Consider the following 26,041-nt stretch of genomic DNA (forward strand, 5'->3'; position numbering starts at 1 on the left):
CATATTAAATCCCATCAGAAATTGATAATTTTAGAATAAAATAATCAATAATATAAAGGAAAATATTCGTATATCAAAACTTAGCAGTTAAATGGTCTATTTGTTGAAAAATTAATGATATAAATTTCTTCATAAAATTGTACCATTCTACGCTTATTTCAAGAATTAAAAGATAAATTCTTACCACATATGATGTCAAACTAAGCAGGAAGGCTTATTTGAGATCTTCCACGGATTAGAGCGCATGTATATTCAAGCAATACATTATTTTCATTCACGTAGCTCCTCACATGGGAATCATCAAAGGAAAAGTGCGCGTCTTTTTTGTTTGTTTACAAGCCACGCGCGGAGATAGTTAGGAATGCCGCGTAACACACTCATTCTCTGGGGAATTCTGGTGTAAGGAAAAAAGGGATTAATGGGTTCGAACTTGCCGGGGAATACAAGAATTACATACCGACACACACCCGTCTATTCACTGGGAATCGAACACAATACTCATCTTTGCAATATACGTGCAGACAGTGTCCACGAAATCACAATCTCACAACACATAAACCACAAGAGTTTAAAATGTCATGGCCATAAGGCCTAAAATTAATTATGGTAACTTACGAATACCACAATAACTCAAACCGCCTCAGCTACCACATAAGGACAGGAATAAGGAATGGGAAAAGCATTCAACATTCATGAATTGCACATTCACCACTCACACATCTCATTATATCATGGCCTCATAATCTCAATAAAATTAGAATTACAGACCATGTAATTGCGAATACATGAATTAATATCGTTAGTACCTAAACTTCAATTAGGTACCTACATAAAAATAGGTAATGATTTTATACTAAAAATCGCATCGATAATTAAATAATCAACTCAAACTTTTTTCGTCAAAAGAAAGAAAGATTAAATAATGACATTTCTTCTACTAAATCTTTTTGCTAGAAAAGAAAAGTAAAATTGCATAAAAACTTCTCAATAATTAGAACTTTTCTTCGACAGAAAATAATTCTTACATCTAAACATTTTTCAGATAAGATAAGTAAGATCCTTAAATCTAAACATGTTTTAATAATATAGATACTTAAATCTAAATAAAATATGACTGTAAAAAATCATCAAACTTCGGAAAATTAAAATTTCATAATTTTAAATCTTCGTGAATCAAAATTGCGTAAAATTAAAATTGCAATTGAAATATGCAAATTAAATTTACCAAAATAAAACAAAAGCTCAATATAAGAAAAGAACTTCTCTAAATGCTGAATCTGCAATTTCTCTCTGTTTTAAGAAGAAAGCAACATATACATATTCATACAGTCATAAATAAAGGCAATTTGGGCCTCAGTTAGAATGAATCCCTCAAGATACAAACTAACAATATCCATCAAATATTAATAATTGCCATGTTCCAGCTATCCTGTTGGACGTTATGACTTTCCATCACAACTTTTGATACTGCATAATTTCTAACAGGATTTCTGGCGCAGGGCTGCATCAACTGAAACAAACATAATTAGTGATGTTTAATTCAAATCAAAAAATAAAAAGAATCATGAAATAATTCAAAGAAACTTTTAAAATCATCAGTCAAAGCAATCAAATAAAATATTTTATGCTTTAGTTTTGCCGTTTTGCGTCATGCCTGGCCAAGGAAACAGAGCTTAGGTACGGCGTAAAGCGGTCTTATTAAGCTTAACTCTACGAAAATCAAAGAATCTACTTAATTCAACGCGAAAAAAATCTGCATTTTTTCTTTAGGTACATCGGTTAAAAGGTAAATAGTAATAATTTTAATATGCATGTAATATTAAATTATTTATGTGATTGTAATAAATCTTAAAGAAATATTTAAATGATGTAAAAAATCTCATTTTGTTAATTTCTTATCATATCAAATTTCAATCCAACAAGGATAAAAATGTTTATATCTGCGTAGGTACCTAGGAAATTTTCCGCGAAAAAAATCCCTGGTCCCGGAAAGACTTAAATCATTGAAAGAACTTGCGTAAACGTATAAAAAACTTAAGTTTGCATTTCAAATGAAAAAAATCTTGCGTCGATTTGAAAGTTTAAACGAAATTGTATCAAAAATTGCGTTTTTTGTCTTTCGAAAAAAATCTGATAAATCTACCGTAAAAAAAATCAAAGTTAAACAAGAACGATACTTATACTAAACTTTGGGTAGATTGATCTTGAACAGACGTCTTGCGGAAGTCTTGTTACTCGTGGCAGCTGCTTCATCTGATAATTTGTACTTGGCAACCACGGTCCTCCCGCCTGGGCGCACTTCTTCAACACGTCCCAATCTAAACTTCTTCACCAAACTTGTGCTGTCATCAACCAGCACCACGTCTCCTGGCTTGAGCAGCACCTCGTTGCGGCGCCACTTGATGGACTTCATCAGCTCGGGCATGAGCTGCTCCTTGTACACCTGATGGAACTGACGGGTCAACTCCTCCAAGTTCTCCAACCTCCTGGTTATGGGCTCTTTGCAACCGGTTTCAAACGTACAGATTGCATCATTTGTCCTGCCACCTAACAGATCAGCAGGTGAAATTATCCTCCAGGTATTGACGTCTTCTCCTGCAGTGGCATACGTCAATGGTTTCGAATTCAACACTCTAGCGGTCTCAGCACACAACACCAATAAATCATTGAAGGTTACAGTAGCACCAGCCAACTTCTTGTTCAACACACGCTTGACCAGCCCAACCTGCCTCTCCACAGTGCCAACGAACGAATGTGCTGCGGTGGGCACAAGATGCCATTCAAAATGCACCCTGGTATCCTTCAAAAGTTCATCTAGAATGCATTTGGTACCAGCCATATTGGTACCACGATCTGTAGTAACTCTTCTAGGCATGTTATAAAACGCCTGAAGTTTTCTCAAGCCGACCAGCACGGCTTCAGTTGAATAATCGGTCAACACATCAATAAACACAGCCTGTGTAAATCTACAAGCTACAATCAACAACCAGACTTTGTACTTAGTCTTGGTATTCCTGGTGCCAACGCCAGGTTTCACAACTTCTATGGGCCCCGCAAGGTCCATGTGCACCTCTTGGAAGGGCACCGACGGCTCCACACGGTCTGGCAGGATATTAGCCATTGCGGGACTCGAACGCTTGGCATATTCAATGGAACATGCAGCACAATTCTTGACCACCTTCATAGCCTCCATGCGGCCATGTGTGATCCAAGCATACCTTCGGCTTTGCGCCAATGTTTTACGATGGCCTCCATGTCCCAGCTCATCGTGAGACTGTTGGAGGATGAGCTTCGCCAGCCTGTTGTGGCGGCTGAGCAAGACAACACCTGGGCTGTCCTTCATAACTTTCCTTGGGCCTTCAGCTGCGGCCTCAAGAGCTTCATCACCCCTGGCGGCCATTTTGAGTATTGTAAATGACCGAAGAGGAAAACATCCATCATGACCCACTATGGGCCAACAAACCTGGACTTTGTGATGATACGGTTGAAGGGAGTCGAATTTCCCCTCGGCGTCCATGGTCATCTCCTTCTCTTGGTTGAAGGATGTCAAAAACAGATCACAAACAGAATCCAAATAAGTGTTTGTGAAAGTATAGTTCTCATAATACCTAGAACTATCATTGTTGCTAACACCATCCTCATTTGTTGCAACACCACGTTTCTTGACAAGCAACATTTTAAAGCAGTTGGCAGCCTTAATAACTGCAGCTACAGTCCTTCTTGCCTGCCTGTAGGTCCTTCTTGCCAGCAACCTCCAGAAATCATTGTCCACTGCTTGTGTGAACATTACCTTGAGCTTCGCCATCTTTGGATTTAGCTCACTCTCAGGAATAGATGCATTAACCTCACCCGCCGTTTTAACGGGCCACTGGTCCTGTTCCAGGCACAACCAGCTTGGACCTTCCTGGTATGTAGATCCAGGTTGTACATCCTCAATCGTACACAAACCTCGCGTAGCTAAATCGGCGATGTTGTGTTGGGTTGGAACCCATCTCCAATCTTCAGGGCTCGTCAACTGTTGTATCTCAGAAACACGATGACTGTTGAAAACATTTAGCATAACACTGTCACTGGATAACTGCGCCAGGGCACAGCTGCTATCACTAAAAAATACTTTGCCAGAAATGCTGAAAGGTAGAGCTCTGACAACTGTATCCACAAGCCTTGCCAAAATCAGACAACTAAGCATTTCTAACCTTGGTATAGACTCTATCTTCACTGGTGCGACACGTGACTTGGTGCAACACAAAACTACATCAAAACCTTCAGCAACTGGCCATCTCAGGTAGGTGATGGCTGCATAGGCTGAGCTTGATGCATCACAGAAACCAACAACCATTGGAAGCCCCAATGGCTTGTCAGGAACCATCGAACGTCTGAACGACACATTTCCAAGTGCCGCTCGGTCCTGGAGGCTGCTCACGAACTCTGACCTCAACTCTCCAGGTATGGAATCATCCCAGTCGCAGCCATGTATGCAGACTGAGCGCAGACATAGCTTGGATTTAAGCAGCAATGGTGCTGCAAGACCCATTGGGTCATATAATTGTTGCACGATCCTCCAAACTTCTCATTTAGTTACCGTCTCAGGTAGACTTCTCCAGAGATCCTCCAAATCCAGGTCCTCCAACAACTTTCTACCCTTTATCTTCGCGCCGTGGTTGGCTCTGACAGGCAGGAACAATATATCCTGTTTTGGGACCCAAACAATGCCCAAAACTTTCACACTGTCAACATCATCTCCAGAATAAATAACAGATTTAAATCTGAAATTTCCAGGTTCAATCATCTGCTCCAGCTCTCGGACCAGCTGGACAGCTTCAGGTTTACTGTTATGACCGCTTAAACAGTCATCCACGTAAGTACAAGTCTCCAATTTGACCGAAGGAGGATCTTGATACAAAACAAATTCAGATCTGAGTGGCTGCTGAACATCTCTCCACACATCTTGCTGGGCTACAACATCAGAACCTCTAATCTTCTCAGATCCATAAACATCTTGAACATCCTGCAGGGATCTTCCACCAAAAATACGACCAGTGAGTCTGAGGGCGGTCACGGCCATATCGCCGGCCAAGGCTTCACCAAAATTGACGGTTCTGGTGAGATAAACCTCCGGCTTTCCATCAACTGTATCAGCGAAAAAAACACGTTTCAGCTGAGAATCTTCATAGGTAGCTAACAAACTATTATAAAACTTCTGAATGTCAGCCACGAATGCACACTTGTAACTTCTGAACCGAATAAGATTGTGCATCAGAGAATATAATGGAACTGGCCCGTCCATCATAATACTATTGAGACTTAGCCCCTTGCAGCAGAGGCTAGAATTGGCGCATATCCTCAACGGCGTGGAAATACTTTCTTTATATGCGCAGACTAGGCTCGAATAATACACAGGCCCAGTATAAGACAGATCTTCTGGCGACGCTCTTGTATACACGCCACGAGAAACAGCTTCTTGGAACACTTGACAGAAAGTGTCGTATTCACCTTTTTTGACCATCCTTTGCCGGTCACGTAGGCAAATCTTGTACGCCTGCTCTGAGTTATCAAACAACACACTTGGCGGCGTCTTATAAGGATATGAAGCCGTCCAGATACGGCTCTCAAGATCCAACGTCAAACCTTCTTCAATCAGCTGCCGCTTACGCACGTCCAAGGCGGACTGCCCGGCGGCAATGGCGGCGCAATGACGGCGCAATGACGGCAGTTCTTACAGCCGCTGCACATTGATGGCGGCTGTATTCCCAAACTTTCTGTAGACAGGAACTCCATCTTGCTGACCTCCAACTTAGTAGCTTTACAAGCGACAGGATTAGTAACAGTCCTGCCGTCCGCAGACACAACTAGATAACCTGTACCAAATAAGCTTCTGTACAGTCTAGAATCACCAACCATTTTATCTGCACACGGGAACATAGCTGGTGTAAGATGACCGATAAGAATGTCAATCTTACCGTCAACCTTAGAGAAATTATCAGGCTTCATATCAAAAATTTCGGCGGCGGCTGCAGGATCAATAGAACGTAACCCTTCTTCAGTACCAATGCTGGGCACTACCGCCGCCTCCAGAATATGGCAATTCCGGTTGCGGTCAACCAAGCAGATTTTAACTGTAGGAAATGCTTGGCTCTTTCCATCTGCCAGAGAAATAGTAGCTGTGCGACCAGTTGATGGCAACTCTAACTTCTTGGCGATACTTCTAGAAATCAATGTGAGATTTGCTCCAGAGTCCCACATAGCATTGACGGTGACTTGACGTTTGTCAGCCGCCACTGCTGGGAGCTGCTGCAACATCAGCATATAATTGTTCTTGCTGAACAACTGTGATTCATAAACTGCCGCAACTTGTCCACTAGCAACAGACTCATGAATTAAACTATTATGAGGCTGGTTGCAGCTGTCTATGGTACAGCTGCCAAGTCTGTCGGCCTTGGGGCAATCAGCAACCCTGTGCCCTTTTTGCAAGCACAACAAACAGGCTCCTATCTTCTTGATAAAGTTCTTACGTTCAGGAACAGACAGATCCCTAAACTTGGAACACTTAAACAACAAGTGTTCAGAACTACAACCTTCCGACGGGCAAGGCTGTTTCTTCTTGGTCTTAGCTGGAGACCCAGGTTTACCTACGGCTGTAGCAGCTGCCGCAGGATTACCCTTCTTCTTAGAGGGGGTGTCCACATCAGTCGAGCACCTCATTAAAATGGCGCCCCTCTGCTCCTCGATAATCTGCATTAACTTTGGCAGATTTGGGACGTCCATTGAGCCCAATGCCACATTAAGCTTATCTTGAAAGTCTCGGGGCAACTTCTTGGATAACATCTCCAGAAGGATCACGGTCAACCACTGGCTGGTGGTAACCTCATCATCATCATCATCTTTAGTCAGCTGCTCGAGCTGGCTAACTGCACCACCAAACTCTGCTAACACAGTCACAATCTGGTTGGAGTCCGACGGTTTAGACTTCTTCTCCCAATGGTTGAAAAGGCAGAGCATTTGACGTGTCTTGGACTTGAAACGCGCATCAAGGTAAGCCCACTGAGATTCATGCGATTGAATCTGAATTAACTGGAGTCTCAGCTCTTTATTTTTACAGACCTTTTCACTGCTCAACAATAACTGTAAATATGACGGGTCCTGTCCTACAGTAAGCTTTTTAAAATTGTCTTTGAAACTTACGTAAGCTGCTTCTTGGCCGTCAAAGGATGGAAGAAGACGTTCGTCGACACGATTCATATATCCTGGCGTGAACATAGAACCGGCGCCGAACTGTGGTGTGCCAAACGGTGACACAAATGGCGATGCTGTCGAGGCACCCGCCGTCGTTGTGGGTGGCTTCACAGGTTCAAGCTTAACCTCAGCCAAACGTTTCATCAAAGCAGACAAAGTGTTTATAATTGGTTCTGGCAAGGGAAAATATGACCCTTTAATAACTTTCACAATCTTCAAACATCGATCATATAGTTCAGCCTTATGGTCAGGCAAGTTATCACCAACTAAATCAACAACACTTTGAATGTCACTAAGCTCTTCTATAGCATCAAGAGCATCCTTCAAAGCACTATAGTCTTTTTGCACAGTAACTATATCAGAATAAATGTCACTAAACTCATCAAGCTCTTGGATTCGCAAACCAAGCTTGCTAAAACCGACCATGATGCTGTCGAATGTCTCGAACTTGTCATGGACAAGGATTGACTCCTTAGTGAAATGTCTAACATCAAGCTCTGAAGAATCACTGACCAACTTCATCACTCTATTTAGTTCACTGGTTAGGGCCTCAACGGCTGGGCGCAGCCGCTTTCCCAATTGTTCACCTTTATTCTTTTTAGGACCCATGATTGTCACTAAAGTTAACTGTACTGATTATGACTATAATAATGTGTGGTAAGGTATCACAACCAACACATTCACAAAACTTCACAGATTCTTCTTAGCTGCATCTGTTCTGTCTTGTTTTCATTGTTTCGGAACGCATTGCCTAGCCGTTCTCGAAATCTTATCTCGAAGCCCTCCGAATGACCAACATAGTGAAGTTTACGAATGTGTATTTATTACCATGAAAACAGTAAGTCTAAAACAAAAATATAAGAATTAATTACATAAAATTAATGGTTATTATTTTTGTAACATCGAGGTTGCGTGATTTCAATTTAATAAAAAATATGAATTTTCTAAAAATTGGCACGAAACATATTAAATCGCATCAGAAATTGATAATTTTAGAATAAAATAATCAATAATATAAAGGAAAATATTCGTATATCAAAACTTAGCAGTTAAATGGTCTATTTGTTGAAAAATTAATGATATAAATTTCTTCATAAAATTGTACCATTCTACGCTTATTTCAAGAATTAAAAGATAAATTCTTACCACATATGATGTCAAACTAAGCAGGAAGGCTTATTTGAGATCTTCCACGGATTAGAGCGCATGTATATTCAAGCAATACATTATTTTCATTCACGTAGCTCCTCACATGGGAATCATCAAAGGAAAAGTGCGCGTCTTTTTTGTTTGTTTACAAGCCACGCGCGGAGATAGTTAGGAATGCCGCGTAACACACTCATTCTCTGGGGAATTCTGGTGTAAGGAAAAAAGGGATTAATGGGTTCGAACTTGCCGGGGAATACAAGAATTACATACCGACACAATGAAAAAGCCTTTAAATAATTATATTACAAAACTTACTAAAACAATTACCTTCCTACAGAACTTTTAACTCAAGTTATTTCATTTAACGAAATAAAAATGAGATACCTTGCGTCAAAATTTCATACTACATAAATAAAATAGTTGAGAACTTAAGTACATCTTAATTTTAAAGATCTTAAGGTTTAAGTAACATATCTTAGGATAACTGGTAGCTGCGCTCCTAGCATCCAGGACAGAAAAATAAAATAACACCATCTTGAGATTTTAATGATAAACAAACCTTGAACAACTCAGGACTTCGTGAATTTTCCCTAAAATTTTGAAATTAATCGGATCATTAATTACAGAAATATTAAGCTAAAGACAAAAAACTTTTGCCTTTACATTAAATCAATAAGAAACATCTAACATGTCTAAAGTAACGAAAAGAGCTAACCGTTACGGATGTACAAATGTGCGGGACCTAATTATAGGAAGGCTTTGCTCATAATAACTAATAATCTTAATATAATTTCTTTCTACAACGCACTAATCGGAATGAATTAACATTAAACAAGAATTAGATATAAAAAATGTAATAATTCAATTTACAAAATAATTTTCAAAATCAAAATATTCTGTCTGCTTGTTATTGTTTATCTTTTTGTTGACGCGCTAGTTTGCCGCGAGATTATGCATGATTTTGCGTGACGTCATTCATAATTGGTCCCCAAGATTGGTTAGAAACTGCTAAATTCTTGCATGTTCCCTTTAAGCCAGTCCCCAAAGTCTGAGACTCCTAAAAATTGAATATTCGATCCATTGTCCCCTCCCTTACATCCTGAGTTTACCCCCACCTCCTTTGTTTTTCAGGGGAGTTTTCTCTTTGAGAAGCTTGAACTTCACAAAAATGGATTTAAAAAACAAATACGAAGTGATACAAATAAACAGACAGTTATCAGATCTCTTTGATATAAGAATGAATTATCGAAGTCCATAACAATTATATCAATTGCATGTACCAAAATTCAGAAAAAAAGCATTGATTAATTATACCTAATCCAAAATATTCTTCATATTCCATATTCCTATCCCTAGATTTTGCTTAACTTTATCTTTATTTTCAAGGAGAGAGGGGACAATTGACTGTAAATAAATCTTCCCTTAAAACTTCATAAACTTGTCCTGTGGTTATTTAGCTTAAAATTCTTGAAGGGGAAATATAACAGAAAATAACATTCTCCAAACTTTTGCTTCAATGATAGAAGAAATTTTGTGAAAAATTAGAGGAAAATTACTTAATGCTCCATTGTCCTATTCCTTTATCCCTGTTTATTCTAGCCTAGATAATTCAGTGTCATTTACCAGGGAGTAAGGGAGGGGACAATAGATCGAATATTCAATCTTTAGGAGTCTCAGACTTTGGGGACTGGCTTAAAGGGAATGTGCAAGAATTTAGCAGTTTCTGACTGAGTTTGGGGACTTGCGCAAGAAATGCCGTTACTCGCTATGTTAGTTTTGAATATATATAGTTTTGCAGACAGAGAGTAGTTCAAATATAAATACACGGCCCCCCTCCCATACTATATTTCACTCCCTTCATCCCCACCTCCTTTTTAAAAGTATACGAGAAAGGGAAATGGAGAAGGGAGGTGGGGGAAATAAACAGGATAAAAAGGGGCAGGAAGGCGTGCGGGTCATATACTTGCCCATCCAGCTACACGCCTGCCTGCCCCTTTTTTCCGTGTTCACATCACTTGCCCCCAAATCTCTTCTCCATCCAGGGAGATATTTCTAGTAATTAATTACAGAATGGTTATGTCAGTCTGTAATACTGGTAATCTTATTTTCAAATGATTGTTTTTTTTCTTGGAACTTTTTTCTTAGTTTATGGTTTTCTAGATTTAATCAACAATCACTTTACAATTTCCACCATATTTTCGGGATTATTCTGGTTTTCATGGCCTTTCTTCAAAAACTCTTAAATTGAATTAATTGCCCATTGTCCCCTCCCTTACTCCCTGGTCATTTACATTTTATCAGCAAAGTTACTTTACAAGTCTTTTCAAAGATGTCGTTTTGCCGTTTAGCTGGTACGTAATGCACAAAAATAAGTGTTATTTTATAGAGGTGGGAGGGAGAGGGGGGGGGGGTAATCCCAAGACAAATTTGATAGAAATAGAGAAAAGAAACTAGAGAAAATTCTAAAATAAATTTAATAAAAAAAAAACAGAATAAGTGAAGCAAATCTTAATAGAACACGCTGTACATGCTAAAAATCTATGATTGGCAATTTTGCAGAATATTATTTATTTATGTTTTATGCAACAAAATAATGAAAATCAAAGATTGGAAAATTAAATTGCATCCACAATATTAAAATTAGCACGTTTTTTGGTAAGGAAGGGAGGGCTCAATGAATATAATAATAACTAGCTACAAAAGGCAATATATAACCCAAATGATATGGGTAAAGATTAATCTATAGTCTATTGTCAAATATCTCAGGGATCTTAAGGGATATGGTAATGGGTGATAAATTGTTTTTCATTTGCAATAATTATTAACAAAATTACCCCTTTAGATTTAAATCATTGGTTTAAAAGTTTAGACACTGCTAGTTTGAACCAACCAATCAAGTTTTCATAAAAATATCTAAAGTTTATAAGCTAAGGTATAGAGCTTATTTTTTTAAACTTTGGGAACCAGAGTAATTTATAGTCACATGTCTTCCTTCCTGCCATTATCTATAACCCCAGTTTCAAGGAATTTCTCAAATTCAAATATTTATTGGGACAAAACAACATATACATTTAATATTCAACATTTATAAATGGTAATTACATTGCATTAAGAATTTATTAATAAACTATTTTTATAAACAATGAATACTATAGGTTTAACACAATATAATACAAGTATCCAAGGACTGAAAAACGCCTGAGGTTAATTTCTTTAATTTAATGATTTACATACAATACCTGCAAAAATAATCTGAATTCAGTTTTAAGATTGTCATTAAAAACATTTTTAAGAAAACATGTCATTGTCCAATAAAGTGTAAAATCAATAGATAGATGCACTTTGCTGCTAGTGATTAATTTTGGCGGCCACCAGATCATTTATCATATCAAGTTTCTCAGTAGCGAGGCTACTCTAAAACTATGATATATCTATCTGTCTGTACGTCAGTCCAGGAGATCATTTATCATATCAAGTTTCTAAGTAGCGTGGCTACTTTATAACTGTGGTATGTCTGCCCTTGCGTAAGTCCAGGGGATCATTTATCAGTTTCTCAGTAGCGAGGCTTCTCTGTAGCTGTGGTATGTCTGTCCGAACGTCAGTCCAGGGGATCATTTATCATGTCAAGTTTCTCAGTAGCGAGGCTTCTCTATAGTTGTGGTATGTCTTTCCGTACGTCAGTCCAGGGGATCATTTATCATATCAAGTTTCTCAGTAGCGAGGCTTCTCTATAGCTGTGGCATGTTTGTCTGTACGTCAGTCCAGGAATCTAAGTGTCCAAAAGGAATCTCTACACTACTACTGTTAAGCAATAAAATATTTTAAGTGCTTTCCTATACCTAGGGTTTATATGTAGGGTTTATCAAAAGCAGTCCAAAGATTTTATCAACTTTCACTCAAAGATTGTTGTAACTAAATTCTCTACGCAGTTTCTCTCTTCTCTACAGCTTTTACAGTAACTTTGGGCAGTTATTGTTTCATGATATTTTGTTGAATATTTAAATTCTTTTAATGAACAATATACACACTATGACGGAATTGCTGAGATATTAACTGACTGACCTAGAGTAGCTGTGCTACTAAAAAGAAAATGAAAGTATTGTAGATCAGTTTTCAATTTTCTATAAATTGTCCATAATGAATTATGATCATTTTGCAGGGAGTAGAGGGATATGATAATAGAGGATTTAATTCGTAGGCTAATAAAACAGAGTTTATGAAAATTAGAAAAAAATCTTATTAATTATACAATGAAAACAGAAATCTATCAACACTGGATTGTTAGTTGTACTCTTAATTGTTTCCTATTCTCAATGATTTTCGTTTAGCCATAGGTACTAAGAGATATAAGTTTTCCGGAATTGTAATGTAGGGAGTAGATTTGAAATCTGCATCAAATTTTAAGGATTTTTTATAAAATTCGTTTTTTGTATAATTCTTTATCTAAAAGCGGAAATACAAATTAAGTTAATTAATTTTGGCATCCGTGATTGGTGGATTTAAAAAATCTGCGCTCTGATTGGATGTCGTACATCATTCAACCAATTAGAGCGCAGGTAGTTTAAAATCCACCTATCCTATTGGTCAAAATTAATTAACGTAAAATGTATTTCCGCTTATAGATAAAGAATTTTACAAAAAACGAATTTTATAAAAAATCCTTAAAATTTGATGCAGATTTCAAATCTACTCCCTACATTACAATTCCGGAAAACTTATATCTCTTAATAGGTACCCCTTTTATCCAGGAATAAGGTATAACCAACAAGCAAAATGAATCTAAAATAATATTCGGGGGGCAAATGGAGAGGTCGTCAATTTTACTATGTGTTGCCCCCCAACGACAGCTGAAAAACACGTATAGGTTTGGTGATTTTCTTCCGAATTAATTTCGTTATTGGTATGAGCTGCCTTTATCTTTTCCCCAATCACTTTATGAAATTATCTCATTTATTCTGTCTGCTATTTTAAGCAACATATTGCGGCATTTTTACGTTATCATATCTATCTACCACAGAAACTAACCAAAAAAGATAAGCTTTGCCCTAAAACTTCCCCCTAATTTCTTATCCCTGGATCCCTGTTAGTTTGGCTAAGTAAATTACAATTATATAACTTCTTAACTAGGTCTAAACTAAGCTAAGTGCACCATATAGATTATTAAAGCAGAAGAATTAAATATGTAAAGGTCAGCATAGAATTTTAGGGTGTCGTCATCATCCTAAATTTTTGGAAATATATTAGATCCCAACCTTCATAAAAATTTAATCCACAAACATTTTTGGGGGGGTGTTATCAGCCTGCTAAAAACTTTAAAAGCCGCCCAAAACCTTGGCTTTGAAATGTAAATTTTACAAATATGATAAGCTAAAAATATTCACACTCCTCCTATTCCCCCCCCCCCCCCCACCCCATCCCAAAGGGCAGATAAGCCTAAAGGATTTTTATCAATTGAAGTAAATCATAGAAAAATATCATCTTTTTATCTTCATAAAAAAACTTTTAAGTCTTTAAGTCTGAAACTAAAATAAAATAAGAGAGTTGTTTAAATCAGAAGCTTAAGGTTTGAATAACTACTGAATGATTGAGTTTTCCTTTGAGGGAAGCTTATCATGGGTCCCGTGTTGGTTTTAGGCTGATACAATTGTAGAATAAAGCTTTCTAAAGACCCTTGTTCTACCCCCTTCTAATCCATATGAATAAAAAGCCCCAAGATGCTAGTGACGCATCCGCTAAATCAAAATAAATTAAATTTAATGTAAATTTGTGGTTTTGAAAAAAATTATCCTTTTTTAGATAGATTTTTTATAATAATCTAGATTCACAGTAAAGTTATAAAGAAATGGTAAATTTCCTCTTCTAACAAAGTTTCAAATTCATATTTGGATGACAAGGACGCTTAGGATAAGCTGCAGAAATTAAGACGAAATTTTGAGATATTTATTTCCAAGAAGTCATTCTATATCTGTTTACCTGTTGCGCTAATAACTTAAAAAGATGTTTTCATCCTTGCTTTACAATATATTTTTTGTCTTTTTTAGAAGCAAAGCCAATCTATGATTAGAAATATCAGTCCGTCTTTTTATTCAGCTGTCTGTAAGGAATGGTGAAAACATGAATTGCTCTACTTATATTTAAGTTAGCTGAAATTTTTGGTGAAGATTTCCTGTACCACAGAAAATCAAATATATAATTTACTTTGGCCATCGATCCAGAAGACATTGATTGTATATTTATTTAATATTTATTTTTTTGTATTTTTCGCTCTTTTATTTACTCCTCCTCTAATTTATGATCCATGAACATCTGCTCGAAAATTTACTTTGTCCGTTTGTCAATCCAAGATTTTAATTTCTTCGTTACTTATAAATGATGTCATTCTTGTTTCATTCAAAATGTTAATTTATTCATATATTATTACTGGGCTACTTATGGCCATAATAAAGTAAGTAAAGACTTAGTTTAGACAATTAACGTTAGTATTATAGACAGTTATCCGCGGATACAAAATTACTTTTATTTCTTTTTAATGACATCTCTATCGATCATTCTATTCAGGCCTTTTCAGTACGGACAAGAACCTGTTTTTATCCCGCAGAAACTAATCGGAATAAAGACAGCGTGTTGATAATAGTACTACATAACCTTGTGTTTACTAGAGTATCATAAATTTAGCCCTAGATCTACTCAGGGATGAAAGGATAGGACAATGGAGCTTGAAATATTCACTTTTCATCCCACCCAAAACAATTAATAGCTTTTATACTAGAACTTTACATTTATCATTTGGGGGGAAGGTTAATTTATCATCCATTGTCCTATCCCTGTAATTTAGGATTTTTGCGTACACATAAATGTGCAACATTATCAGACAGGGAGGGGACATTGGACTGAAAATTACACTCGTATCCAAAGTTTTACAATCCTATTATCTTATTCGTTTGATTTAAAACTTTGGATACTTCTATTCAATTTTGATAAGTTGGTTCCAAGCTGGCAATGTCCAGACTTTTAAACCAATTATGTTAATCTACAGAAGAATTTATTTTGTTTAACATCATTGGGGTAGTATATTAATTTGTAATTTATTGTCTTATCCTTTAAGATCCCTGAAATTTACTAAAATGGTTTTGGGGGGAGGGGTGCACCATTTTTTATCTAGTCTGAATAATCAAAATTGGGAAGGAAGGCAGGTTTCTAACAATATTATTAGATTGGCTTGTGGACCCCTAACATAAAACATAGATTTACAGTAATTCAGCTTTCAGTTCCGGCCTGCAAAATTGCACATTCAAATTGACGGACATATCTTTTTAGCTCCAAAAGTAGCTTCGTTGCTGTAAATAAATCAAACACCAGTAAGTAAGTCAGTCACACCCTTTTTAAAGTCTGTTGCTACTCCCTTGCATAGTTTGCAAAGTTGTAATGTCTAAGATCAGGGAGGGAGAGGACAATAGTGATTAAATCAACCTTAAATCAACCTACATCCATTTCTATACCCCCCAAAACTCTTCTCTAGACGAAAAAGATACTTAAAAACAAAATCTTAGAATTGGGGTAAGATTGACTTATCACCCACTGTCTTTTCCCTGTATCCTTTGAGATGCACGGAACAAAACACGTGACCTGACCGACCATTCTAGATTGTAGGTTTAAACTCAGGGACACTGTGACGATAGATTAATCTTCCCCTCTTTTATGAAAAGCAGATTTTATTATATGAAAAGAAAACATTTATGGTATTTTTTAGGATAACCTTTTCACAAACAATTTTTACTTGCTAAAGACAGAAACTAGTGTATCCCAATTCTAAGGATCAATTTATTTTATAGTCCTCTAGCTGCTAAGTCAATGAAGGCTTCTAGAGGCACTTGAAAGGAGGGAGGGGGGAAGTCAACCCTCCACTATCAATTTTAGTTTCAGAAAGAAAAAAATATGGAGAGGTAATTTTTTCTAGGGGCGATTACTCGTTGGAGGGTGATGGTGCCCTCCCCCAAATAGATATAAACCTTTCCAGAACCTATGATAAGCTACCCTGTAAATGAGAACCATATCATTCCAGCGGTTAGCGAGATACTTTGGTACAAACATACACACAGAGAGACAAACAGACATCCTGTTACTTTATTTTAAGGATTGCTGATGTAAAAGATCCAGGATGTTTGTCTCTAACAGTTTTAATTTAAAACAGTTTCTGTTGGGAGGGTTAACCCTTATCCAAAAACGATAAAACATTGTTTTATGTATAGGACAAATATGAAGCTTCCATGAAAAGAAACATAATTTATCAAAACAAAATGATAGGGTTACATTCTAATTCAAAATACACTCAATTACACCCATGCCCTAGCCACAGCGTGGTTTATAGAACTAGCTTAAAATAAAACTTTACTGATCCAACTTAACCTAGCCTTACAATATCTAATGAATATTTGTTAATTGTAATTCTTTATGTTTACTATCCTCAGACCAAACGGATAAAATAAGACATACAGAAGTTGCGATACTAAAAATATGAAATATACTTTTCAAGGTTTTTGTCTGAAGCATATGATCTCAGAAATTGTTGTAGCTAATGGGTTGCACTTTTTAGGGAAGACTTATGAATATCTTGGGCTAGCTTTACGCTATTTTCCAAGCCCCCTCAACCACTGAGGGACTAGGGGCGAAATAAGTAGTAGTACTTTAAGGCAACGAAAATATAATGCAAATTAGAAAATTATTTCTTTATTGTTTTATTACCCCCTAACCCACAATAATTAAAAATTTCCATGATAGCTGCTATATTAATATATGCATATTTTTGTTAGCATCAAAACTATTCTATAAAATATCAAATATTTTTATCAGTTTGTTCGTACTTGATACACCAGAAATGAAAGAAACTTATAACATTTAATTTATTAGATAGATATCTGAAATTTAAAAAAAGATACCCCTCTAATGAGCATCAATTATGTAAATTACTTTGTCCGTCTGTCCTTCCATAATTAAAGGAACAGTGTATTTTGGTTCGTATAATTATCCAAAGAGAACGTCTGTCTAATATCTACTAACCAATGTGGGTCACTTTAGCAGTGAAGCTTCCTTACAGCCATAGACGTCTAAGGGGGGGAGGGGGGGTTAAGTGGGGATAACCCCCCCAAATTTTTTTTCATTTTACCCTCCCCCCCCCCCCCATTTAAAACTTACCCCTACCCTGGGGGTATTTACCCCCCCAAAAAACGAATTGCCCCTGCTTACAGCTTCAGGATAGGTTGAACTATTTTAGGGGGTTTGGAACTCCACATCCTGGAGAAATCGTCCCTGGAATTTTAAATGTGAAGGGTTGACTTTCCCTCTAGTGCTCCTAGAGGCCTCTAGTGCTGGTAGCTTCTTGTTATATTTATATTTAATATACTTAGAAACAAGGATGACAACATCCATAAGTAGCGAAGAACAAAAAATCATGGATGGGAATACGTACAAGTAGATTTAAAGTGTATTTATTAAAATCAAGAATAGATTATTTTGATACTGATATCCCAAAAAAGTTTTAAAATTGGACCAAAAACACCAAAGATATGGGGAAATATGTAAAACATATAAAAATAGCCAAAAACCTGCTTAAAGGCAGTCTGACCCCCATGGTTGTATTTTTAAAACGACAGGAAATTTAATTTTTTTATCTTACCTAAAGAATTTGGAAAATTGGACTATATACATCAGAGATATGAAAAATAAGGGAAAAATTTAAAAATAGCCAAAAACCTGCAAAAAGGCAATCCAACCGTCATGGTTGTTTTCTTTAAACGACAGGAAATTTAATTTTGATATCTATAACGGAAAAAAATTGGAAATCGGACCATAAACACCAAAGGTATGGAGAAAAATGTGAAAAATACAAAAATAGCCTAAAACCTGCTTAAAGGCAGTCTGACCGTCATAGTTGTTTTCTTTAAACAACAGGAAATTCAATTTTGATATCTATAACTGAAAAATTTTTGGAAATCGGACCATAAACACCAAAGATATGGAGAAAAATGTAAAACATATAAAAATAGCCAAAAACCTGCTTAAAGGCAGTCTGACCCCCATGGTTGTATTTTTAAAACGACAGGAAATTTAATTTTTTTATCTTACCTAAAGAATTTGGAAAATTGGACTATATACATCAGAGATATGAAAAATAAGGGAAAAATTTAAAAATAGCCAAAAACCTGCAAAAAGGCAATCCAACCGTCATGGTTGTTTTCTTTAAACGACAGGAAATTTAATTTTGATATCTATAACGGAAAAAAATTGGAAATCGGACCATAAACACCAAAGGTATGGAGAAAAATGTGAAAAATACAAAAATAGCCTAAAACCTGCTTAAAGGCAGTCTGACCGTCATAGTTGTTTTCTTTAAACAACAGGAAATTCAATTTTGATATCTATAACTGAAAAATTTTTGGAAATCGGACCATAAACACCAAAGATATGGAGAAAAATGTGAAAAATACAAAAATAGCCTAAAACCTGCTAAAAAGCGGTCCGACCGCCATCGATGTTTTATAGTTAATTTTGCTCCTTAATAATAGGAATGTTGTCAAAAAATTTCAGCCTTTTATCTTTCATAGGAGCCGAGAAAATCACGTTTCCCCCAAACTAAGACGGACAGACGGACAGACGGACATACGGACAGACGGACAGACGGACATACGGACAGACGGACATTTCAAATTATAGAGTAGCTTCGCTACTAATAAGGGGCAATGAAACAATTTATATTGACCTAAGGATTTAAAAAAAAACAGGTAATAAAAATAGAAAAGAAAATGTTTACTGATTCGACTTAGTTTATTTAATATCAATTTGAGTGATTTAATTGACACCATCCGCTTATAAATTGCATGTGTAATATATAAATGCTGCGCTAAGTTAGAATGTAAACTGTTCTTGTTGAACAGAATTTGCCTCAACATTATTTTTTTTTAAATATTAACTTTAAACTATATCAGAGGGCTTTTAAAGACATTTTAGATCATATATTTTTGTTACTTTCATAATCAAAAATGTTTATGAAAGTTTATTTCCTTACGCATTATTTTATTACAGGGCATTTTTATAATGTTGTAAAAAACGCGTATTGAGCGTTTTCAAAATGTTTTCTTGTCCTTCAAAATGTTCGAATAATTATTAACTAAATATATCTTAATAATGCTAATTCTTGACTTCAACGACAATAACATCTCTAATGTTAAAGCTTCTGTAATGAAAATTATTTGGTAACAAATACTAATACGGCTTTGATTTGAAGAACCATGGTACTGAATGGTACCAACCAAACGTTCGGTGATTTAAAAAATATTTTTCAAAACGTTGGTGATGTTCAACGTAATAGTTTACGATAATCATAATTGTAAGACGCATATGATGAATCATTATTATGATAATTATAATTTATTCTAGAATCACCGATATTTTTCTAGGAGCACCCTGAATATCCCCTTCCTTGTCCCCACTTCTCTTTTGAGGGAACCGGTGAGGCAATGGAAGATATTTGATAAGCCTATGGAGGCGAATAGGCCTGGATAGGGAAGGCACTTTCGCAGATTTATGAAATGTAAATTTTTAGATGATTTTTTTTATGGAATTGTCCATATTTGAATCGTTTTTTTTTTAACTAAATCTTGATTGGAAAGACAAAATATTGGTTTTATGCTATTTTTGAATAGTAATGTGGTCGTATAAATTTGTGAAACGTCACATTATAAAAGTGCATGGAAACGGGGATGTAGCTAAGGAAAGGGAAAGGTTGCGAGCATTATGGCACTCACAGGTGGAGGGAGAGAGGGAAGGAAATAAGGGTGCTTTGGAGAAACTGGTTTTCCCATCCACCCAGGCAGAGACAAAGTACACATAGATTGGAAAGTTATGATTACGAAAGAATTTTCGTTTTTGCTTAAAAAAACCTTTTGATTATGAACACTTTGATATTAGCTGATAAAATTGCTGTCTTTAAGGAACTGATTTATCTTATTTTTATTTTAAAAAACCTAAGATTAGTAGTTTCAATGCAAGGGGTAAGGGCGCGCACGGGTCACCCACTTGAAATAGTTGACCACCAACCCCCAAAACATTTTTACTTATAGCTGACATGACATGAAGGCAAATAAAACTAGCTTCCTCTCCATTGCAGTTAAATATATACTTTGGTCGTCCATAATTTCCACTCTAACCTTTACATTGTCTATGTGCCTACCTACAGGTGGGTAAATTGTCTGCTAGCTAGGCGCTTAGTACCTCAGTAAACTTTTACCCTGCTAAGTTTAGGGTCTCAACAGTGACTTAGGGTGGACTTACACTAAGTCCATTTTATTTTTATTTATGATTTTATAATTGTTAATAATTATATCATCATAAAATATACCATAAAGTGTCATATTTGTTGATAAAAAAAGCATAACAATGCTGTAATAATAATCCAAAAGTGAAAAATTATTTAGTGACAGTTTTGTAAAAAGCGGCGTGTCTACCGCCGTGGGAGGGCGTTATAAGGCGGCGGCGGGGTGAGTTTGACGCCAGCATGAGGGACATCGTTCTGGCGGCCACCTTAGCAGTTTTATTAACATCTTTACCATGCTCCTATTCACAAAAGAAGCTTTTAGATAAGATATTAACGGCCAAAAAGACCCTGCCTTTAAAATCAAAAGGTAAGAGAAATTTTCAAATTATAATGATGTAGTTCCAAAAAAATGCAATGAATTTGAAATATTTTTAAATATAATTATTTGTTCTTTATTTCTAACCCATACTTCCCGTAAAATCTTTAAAGTATTTGAATATTTAAACTTTCATAATGTAGCGAAAAATTATTCTATCATACATATCTAAACGACTATTAAAGTCTTTAATTAATAAATATGCCGCGCGATGGTTTCGTTATTTCATCAATTTTTACCACCCTTTTGAATGAAAAAAATATAACTTTCACATTTTTGTATTATTTATAAACTTTATTGGCTTAGAAGATTTTTATTATCTTGAAAGAGAGGACAAAGCTACATATTTAGATTTTAATATACTTTAAAAAGCCGAAAAGTTAAGGGCAAAATATTAAGGGCAAAAAAATCCCCTCCCTGCCAAAATAATGTGAACAAAAAATTTTGATGCAAAATTACAATATTTGCACTTACACAAGATTTGAGGGGGGGGGGGTATAGGGATATGGCAATGGACGATATGGTCATTTTTTTCTTCTGTATACTTTACTAGCGGCCTTACCCCTCACATCTAGGGGCTCTACATTTCAGGGGTAGGTTATCAGAAAAATAGCCTAAACCCATCTCAGTACTTAAATCTTAAAAAATAAAATAGCTAAAAAACATCACAGCACCCATATAAAGCTTACTTAAAATGAAGAACTCAATTGGTTAAGTTTTTAAAGAAATCTTAAGCTTTAGATAATAAAGCCCGATTTCATAAGATTGTTCAAGCCTCTATTGGGAGCCCTGATCCTTATGTATGACTATTTAAAACCTAACCTTACTATGAAGAAGCGTATCAACTCATAAGTGATAGGTAAATAATTGCAAAATAATCTAAAACCCTTACTTTTCCTTAAAAACCTTTTTTATGTAAAAGCCAGTATTAATCTTGATTTTTATCCATTGTCAGACTTTAGGGTTGGGGGGTGATCCATCTATTGTCGAATTAAGAGACTTTGCCGAATCTGATATTTTATTTCCAAAATTATAGGTTCTTAATAAGATTTTTTTTAGATAATTTGGTGTAAATAGAGCAAAACTAGGTATTGTATTTTGCATCTATAGGTAGTTACATCAAGTTGAAAAAAATAGCAAATATAGTATTCTAGGGGTTTTAAGCAAAGACCATTCCTTCTCATAAAATAGCTTCAAACCTTCTTAATGTGTAAGCAAAGTTTCACTTTATATTTAAGAACTATCATCTGTCAGTGAAATAGCGTAAAACCCCCCCAAAACCTAATTGGTACAGTATTTAATAAGTTCTAAAACTACAGACAAAAATACCCTAAAAACTTTACATAAAAGGATATTTTAAGCTACCTAAATGTTTGTTTGTTACCTAATTTTCTGAACATTTTAATGTATTCCATAGCAAACTTTATAATAAATTAAAAATAAAACAACAAAATAAATTAAAATGATAATAACATGGAAACCAAAAGCTTAGCAACACTTAAGCACGAATTAAAGTAAAACAAGGATGATAAAATCCATGAAAGCAAAACCTAATAACTCAGATAAATGATCATTATTATCATAAAGGCACGTAAAACATTTATTAACATCCCAGAAAGATAAAAACTCATATATATTTGAGTTGTAGTTCGGATATGCTATGCATACACTATGTTCTTCTAGGAAAAAATCAATGTAATAGGCTAAAGGGGGGGGGGGGCGAAAGTGACACTTTTTGAAACCAAAACTAAAAGTCAAAGGAACTCAACTAAAAAAAGAGTTACAGGTCTGAGATTTTGCATGGCAGTTGCTTTATAGGGGTACAATATGGAACTGTGAAGAAACGGCGGCGCAACCGCCGAAAACCGCCGAGAAAAGGCAAAAAAAATTTCGGCGAGAAACGGCGGTTTTCGGCGGTTGCGCCGCCGTTTCTTCACAGTTCCATATTGTACCCCTATAAAGCAACTGCCATGCAAAATCTCAGACCTGTAACTCTTTTTTTAGTTGAGTTCCTTTGACTTTTAGTTTTGGTTTCAAAAAGTGTCACTTTCGCCCCCCCCCCCCCCTTTATATTCATTACTGGCCTTCTTGATTCAAATATAGAGTTGCTACACTTACTTGATTTCACTTTATTGTCACAGAAAACTTTGAACAAGATTTGGCTTAAATGGGACAATTCTAACGTACCTAAACTTTGATTTCAGCTGCTGTCTAATTACAGAGTAGCTGCGCTCTTTAGAATAATAATAATAAGTAAACCAGACAACTAGGAAGTTTTAAACTAATTTTTTCATAACAAGATGTGTTTTTGTGTATGTGTGTGAATTATCCAAGGATGAAGGAATAAATAAAGTAGTTAGATGTCTATGTGTATGTCTGGGAAGCTTACTATTAGTTGATATGTTTAATGGTTAAGTAAGGTGATGATTTGTGTGAAGAAAAAATTCTTAGTATGAATGTAAGTTTTACCAGCTAAAAATATTATACCTACTTTTATCAAAAGCCTAAAACCTGTATGGGGATTTATATAAAGCTTTCCTTAAATTTATAGACCTGTTAAGCCGTTATAAAGCCCTTAATGGACAAATTCATGGATACGTTTTAAATTCAATGTAATCTTAATTTTGTTAGCTTCTTTAGTTTATCTTTTTCCATGGCTGGTGCGAGTTTTTTTTACAATTATCTAGTGTTTAATATGTGGTCCAACCATACAATGATCCAGTTTTTAGTTTTAGGTACAAAAACAATTATACAAAGTGATATTTCATTGAAGTTAATCAAACTATTTTGCCCTTACAAATAGTCTGCTATAGTTGCTATCAAAGATGAAAATAAAAAGGTTGTTAAGTGTTTTTTTTAAACGGGACAACTGTCATACTCTTTCTGTCTCAACCATGACACTTTGGTTGAGTGTGACTTCTGAATTAGCGGGAAGTTCTCGAGATCTTGTTGACTTACAGACAAACCCCCAATACCAGGAACCATCAAGTTTCAACAGCAGGTTTGATTATAGATTTATTGAGGCAACTATTTCAAAGTCCTGAAATTACAAAATCAATTAATTCATAATTCCAGTTTTTTATAACCACGTAATCTTAATTGCTTTTTAAAATCATTTTTCTCTACGGTTAAGAATCTTTGGAAACTTTGGCTTTAAAGGAAAATTATTTGGTTTAATAAATCATTGTTAAATGCAAAAATAAAAGCACATAAAAAATTACTAAAACATAATATTAATCATAATTAAGTTTCATGTTTAGCTGGCTAAAGCCTTTTAAACTAAATATAATCGTCCTATACACCATTCCACTTAATAAAATTAACAAATTCTACCTGAAGTTCTTATGGTTTCAAATACCTGGTATACTAGGGTTGTTCACGCACTATGAGACCAATGATAGGCCCAATTTTGTTCTCCGAAATCTTCACACACTCATATCTCATTCAAAAGTAACGAACGTGGGCGCATCAAAATATAAACAATCCATACCGCGTCACTTTATGAAGGAAAGTCAAACAAGACGACATTTGCGCTTAATTTGGGATAATGATAAGGAATTAATTTCGATCTTGATAAACACAAAGCTTCCTCGAAAAGAGGTTAAGACACTTTCAAGTTATAAATAGTTGGGTTTTAGTACGGTATTCTGTACGGTATACGCTAAATATTCTTTTTTTCTCCATTTTGAGCCACTGTGTATTTTAAACAAAAAATGTAAATATTTCATAATTTAAATTGCATAAAGTAAAGAAGAATAATAACACAATTTTAATGGCTAGTTTTGATAATTTCTCAAAACTTTAAATTGGCCTTATTCAATACCCCCTAATAAAGTTTTTGATGGGGAGGGTTCGGGTTGCAGTTTGAGTAAACAGGCAGAGGTAAAAATAGTTAAATAAAGTTATATTTTAGGAAGAAATATTACATCTAATGGAAAACTACTTTACCTCTAATTTATTAACTTTTATAAATAACAAAATAGAAATATCAAAATAAAATGCTGCTTTAAACTCTTACATGTCACCTAATTAAAGCATAAAAATAGAGTTTCAAGGTTTCTTTTATTATTTTACTTAATTTTATTTCAGTCACACTCAAACCTGTCAGTCATTAAGGCATAGTCAAGTTAAAAGAAAGAATAGCCCACTATTATAGTGAAAAATTGTGTTGCCTTTAACCTTTCTACTGTTAAAAATAAAATTTCGTTATTTCTTTGTTGGCAACAATTACCGCTATATGTACAATTTATTTTAGAAAACCAAACCAATACCTAGGTACATTTTGTTTTAATTTTATTATTTTTATTTAAAAGATTTGGACTGTGTAAATTAAACTGGCCTCCAAAGTTTTATAAAAACGTTCTCTCAGTTGTTGGCTTAAAAAATCTGGAGCTTTTTATTAAACCTCGATTAAAAAATTTTTTCAAGAAGGGGCAATTTCTTTTATCATAATTGGAGGTGTACAATGAACATCAACTTTTCTTTAATTGTCTTATGCCTTAATCTATACGGCGCTGGTCTACTTTTATTATTACGGAAAAGATTACTCAAGTGTGATTTCCTGTCTATCTTCACATGTATACTAAAGTAACCATTGTTTGGGTCTTTGTGTGTGCTACTTATGATATCATAAACGGCAGTACTAAAGGGCTGAAAAAACATAGAAGTGTTGTATTGTTGGTAATTTTGTCTTTTATTTACGTCGGCACTATGTCCAACAAATCTAGAATTCTATATCAACGAAATAAATAATTTATTATTTTATTTGCTTGTTTGACCTTTAAGATTTCGCCAACTACTGAACCGATTGAGTAATTCTTGGAATAGTTTTTGGCAAATTATAGGCCCCCCCCCCCCCATCCCTTAAATAAAGAGCCCCCGGGAATACAAGCGCAGCCGCTGGTGTTTCAATATTAAGCTACTTGGCCCTGCGAAAATCTAAAGTAATTTGTAGGACACATTAACAAAATTAA

The 26,041-nt window shown here is 35.3% G+C and overlaps 1 protein-coding gene across 8 annotated transcripts in view; it reads left to right on the forward strand.

The window, feature by feature from the left end:
* Window positions 1–26,041, forward strand: part of mgl (low-density lipoprotein receptor-related protein megalin) — a 254,385-nt gene that overhangs the window by 4,973 nt on the left and 223,371 nt on the right. For 7 of the 8 annotated variants that reach the window (XM_080164262.1, XM_080164264.1, XM_080164263.1 and 4 more), the window contains exon 1: window positions 20,561–21,059. The exons of the other annotated variant lie outside the window; for it this stretch is intronic. In XM_080164262.1, coding sequence (XP_080020388.1) covers window positions 20,933–21,059 — 127 coding nt within the window. In that variant the 5' untranslated portion in view covers window positions 20,561–20,932. Of the gene's footprint in view, window positions 1–20,560; window positions 21,060–26,041 lie in introns of those variants that run through there. 8 annotated transcript variants of the gene reach the window in all.

The sequence above is a fragment of the Acartia tonsa genome, chromosome 6 (assembly GCF_053477335.1).
Source record: "Acartia tonsa isolate MP-2025a chromosome 6, ASM5347733v1, whole genome shotgun sequence".
NCBI lineage: Eukaryota > Metazoa > Arthropoda > Copepoda > Calanoida > Acartiidae > Acartia > Acartia tonsa.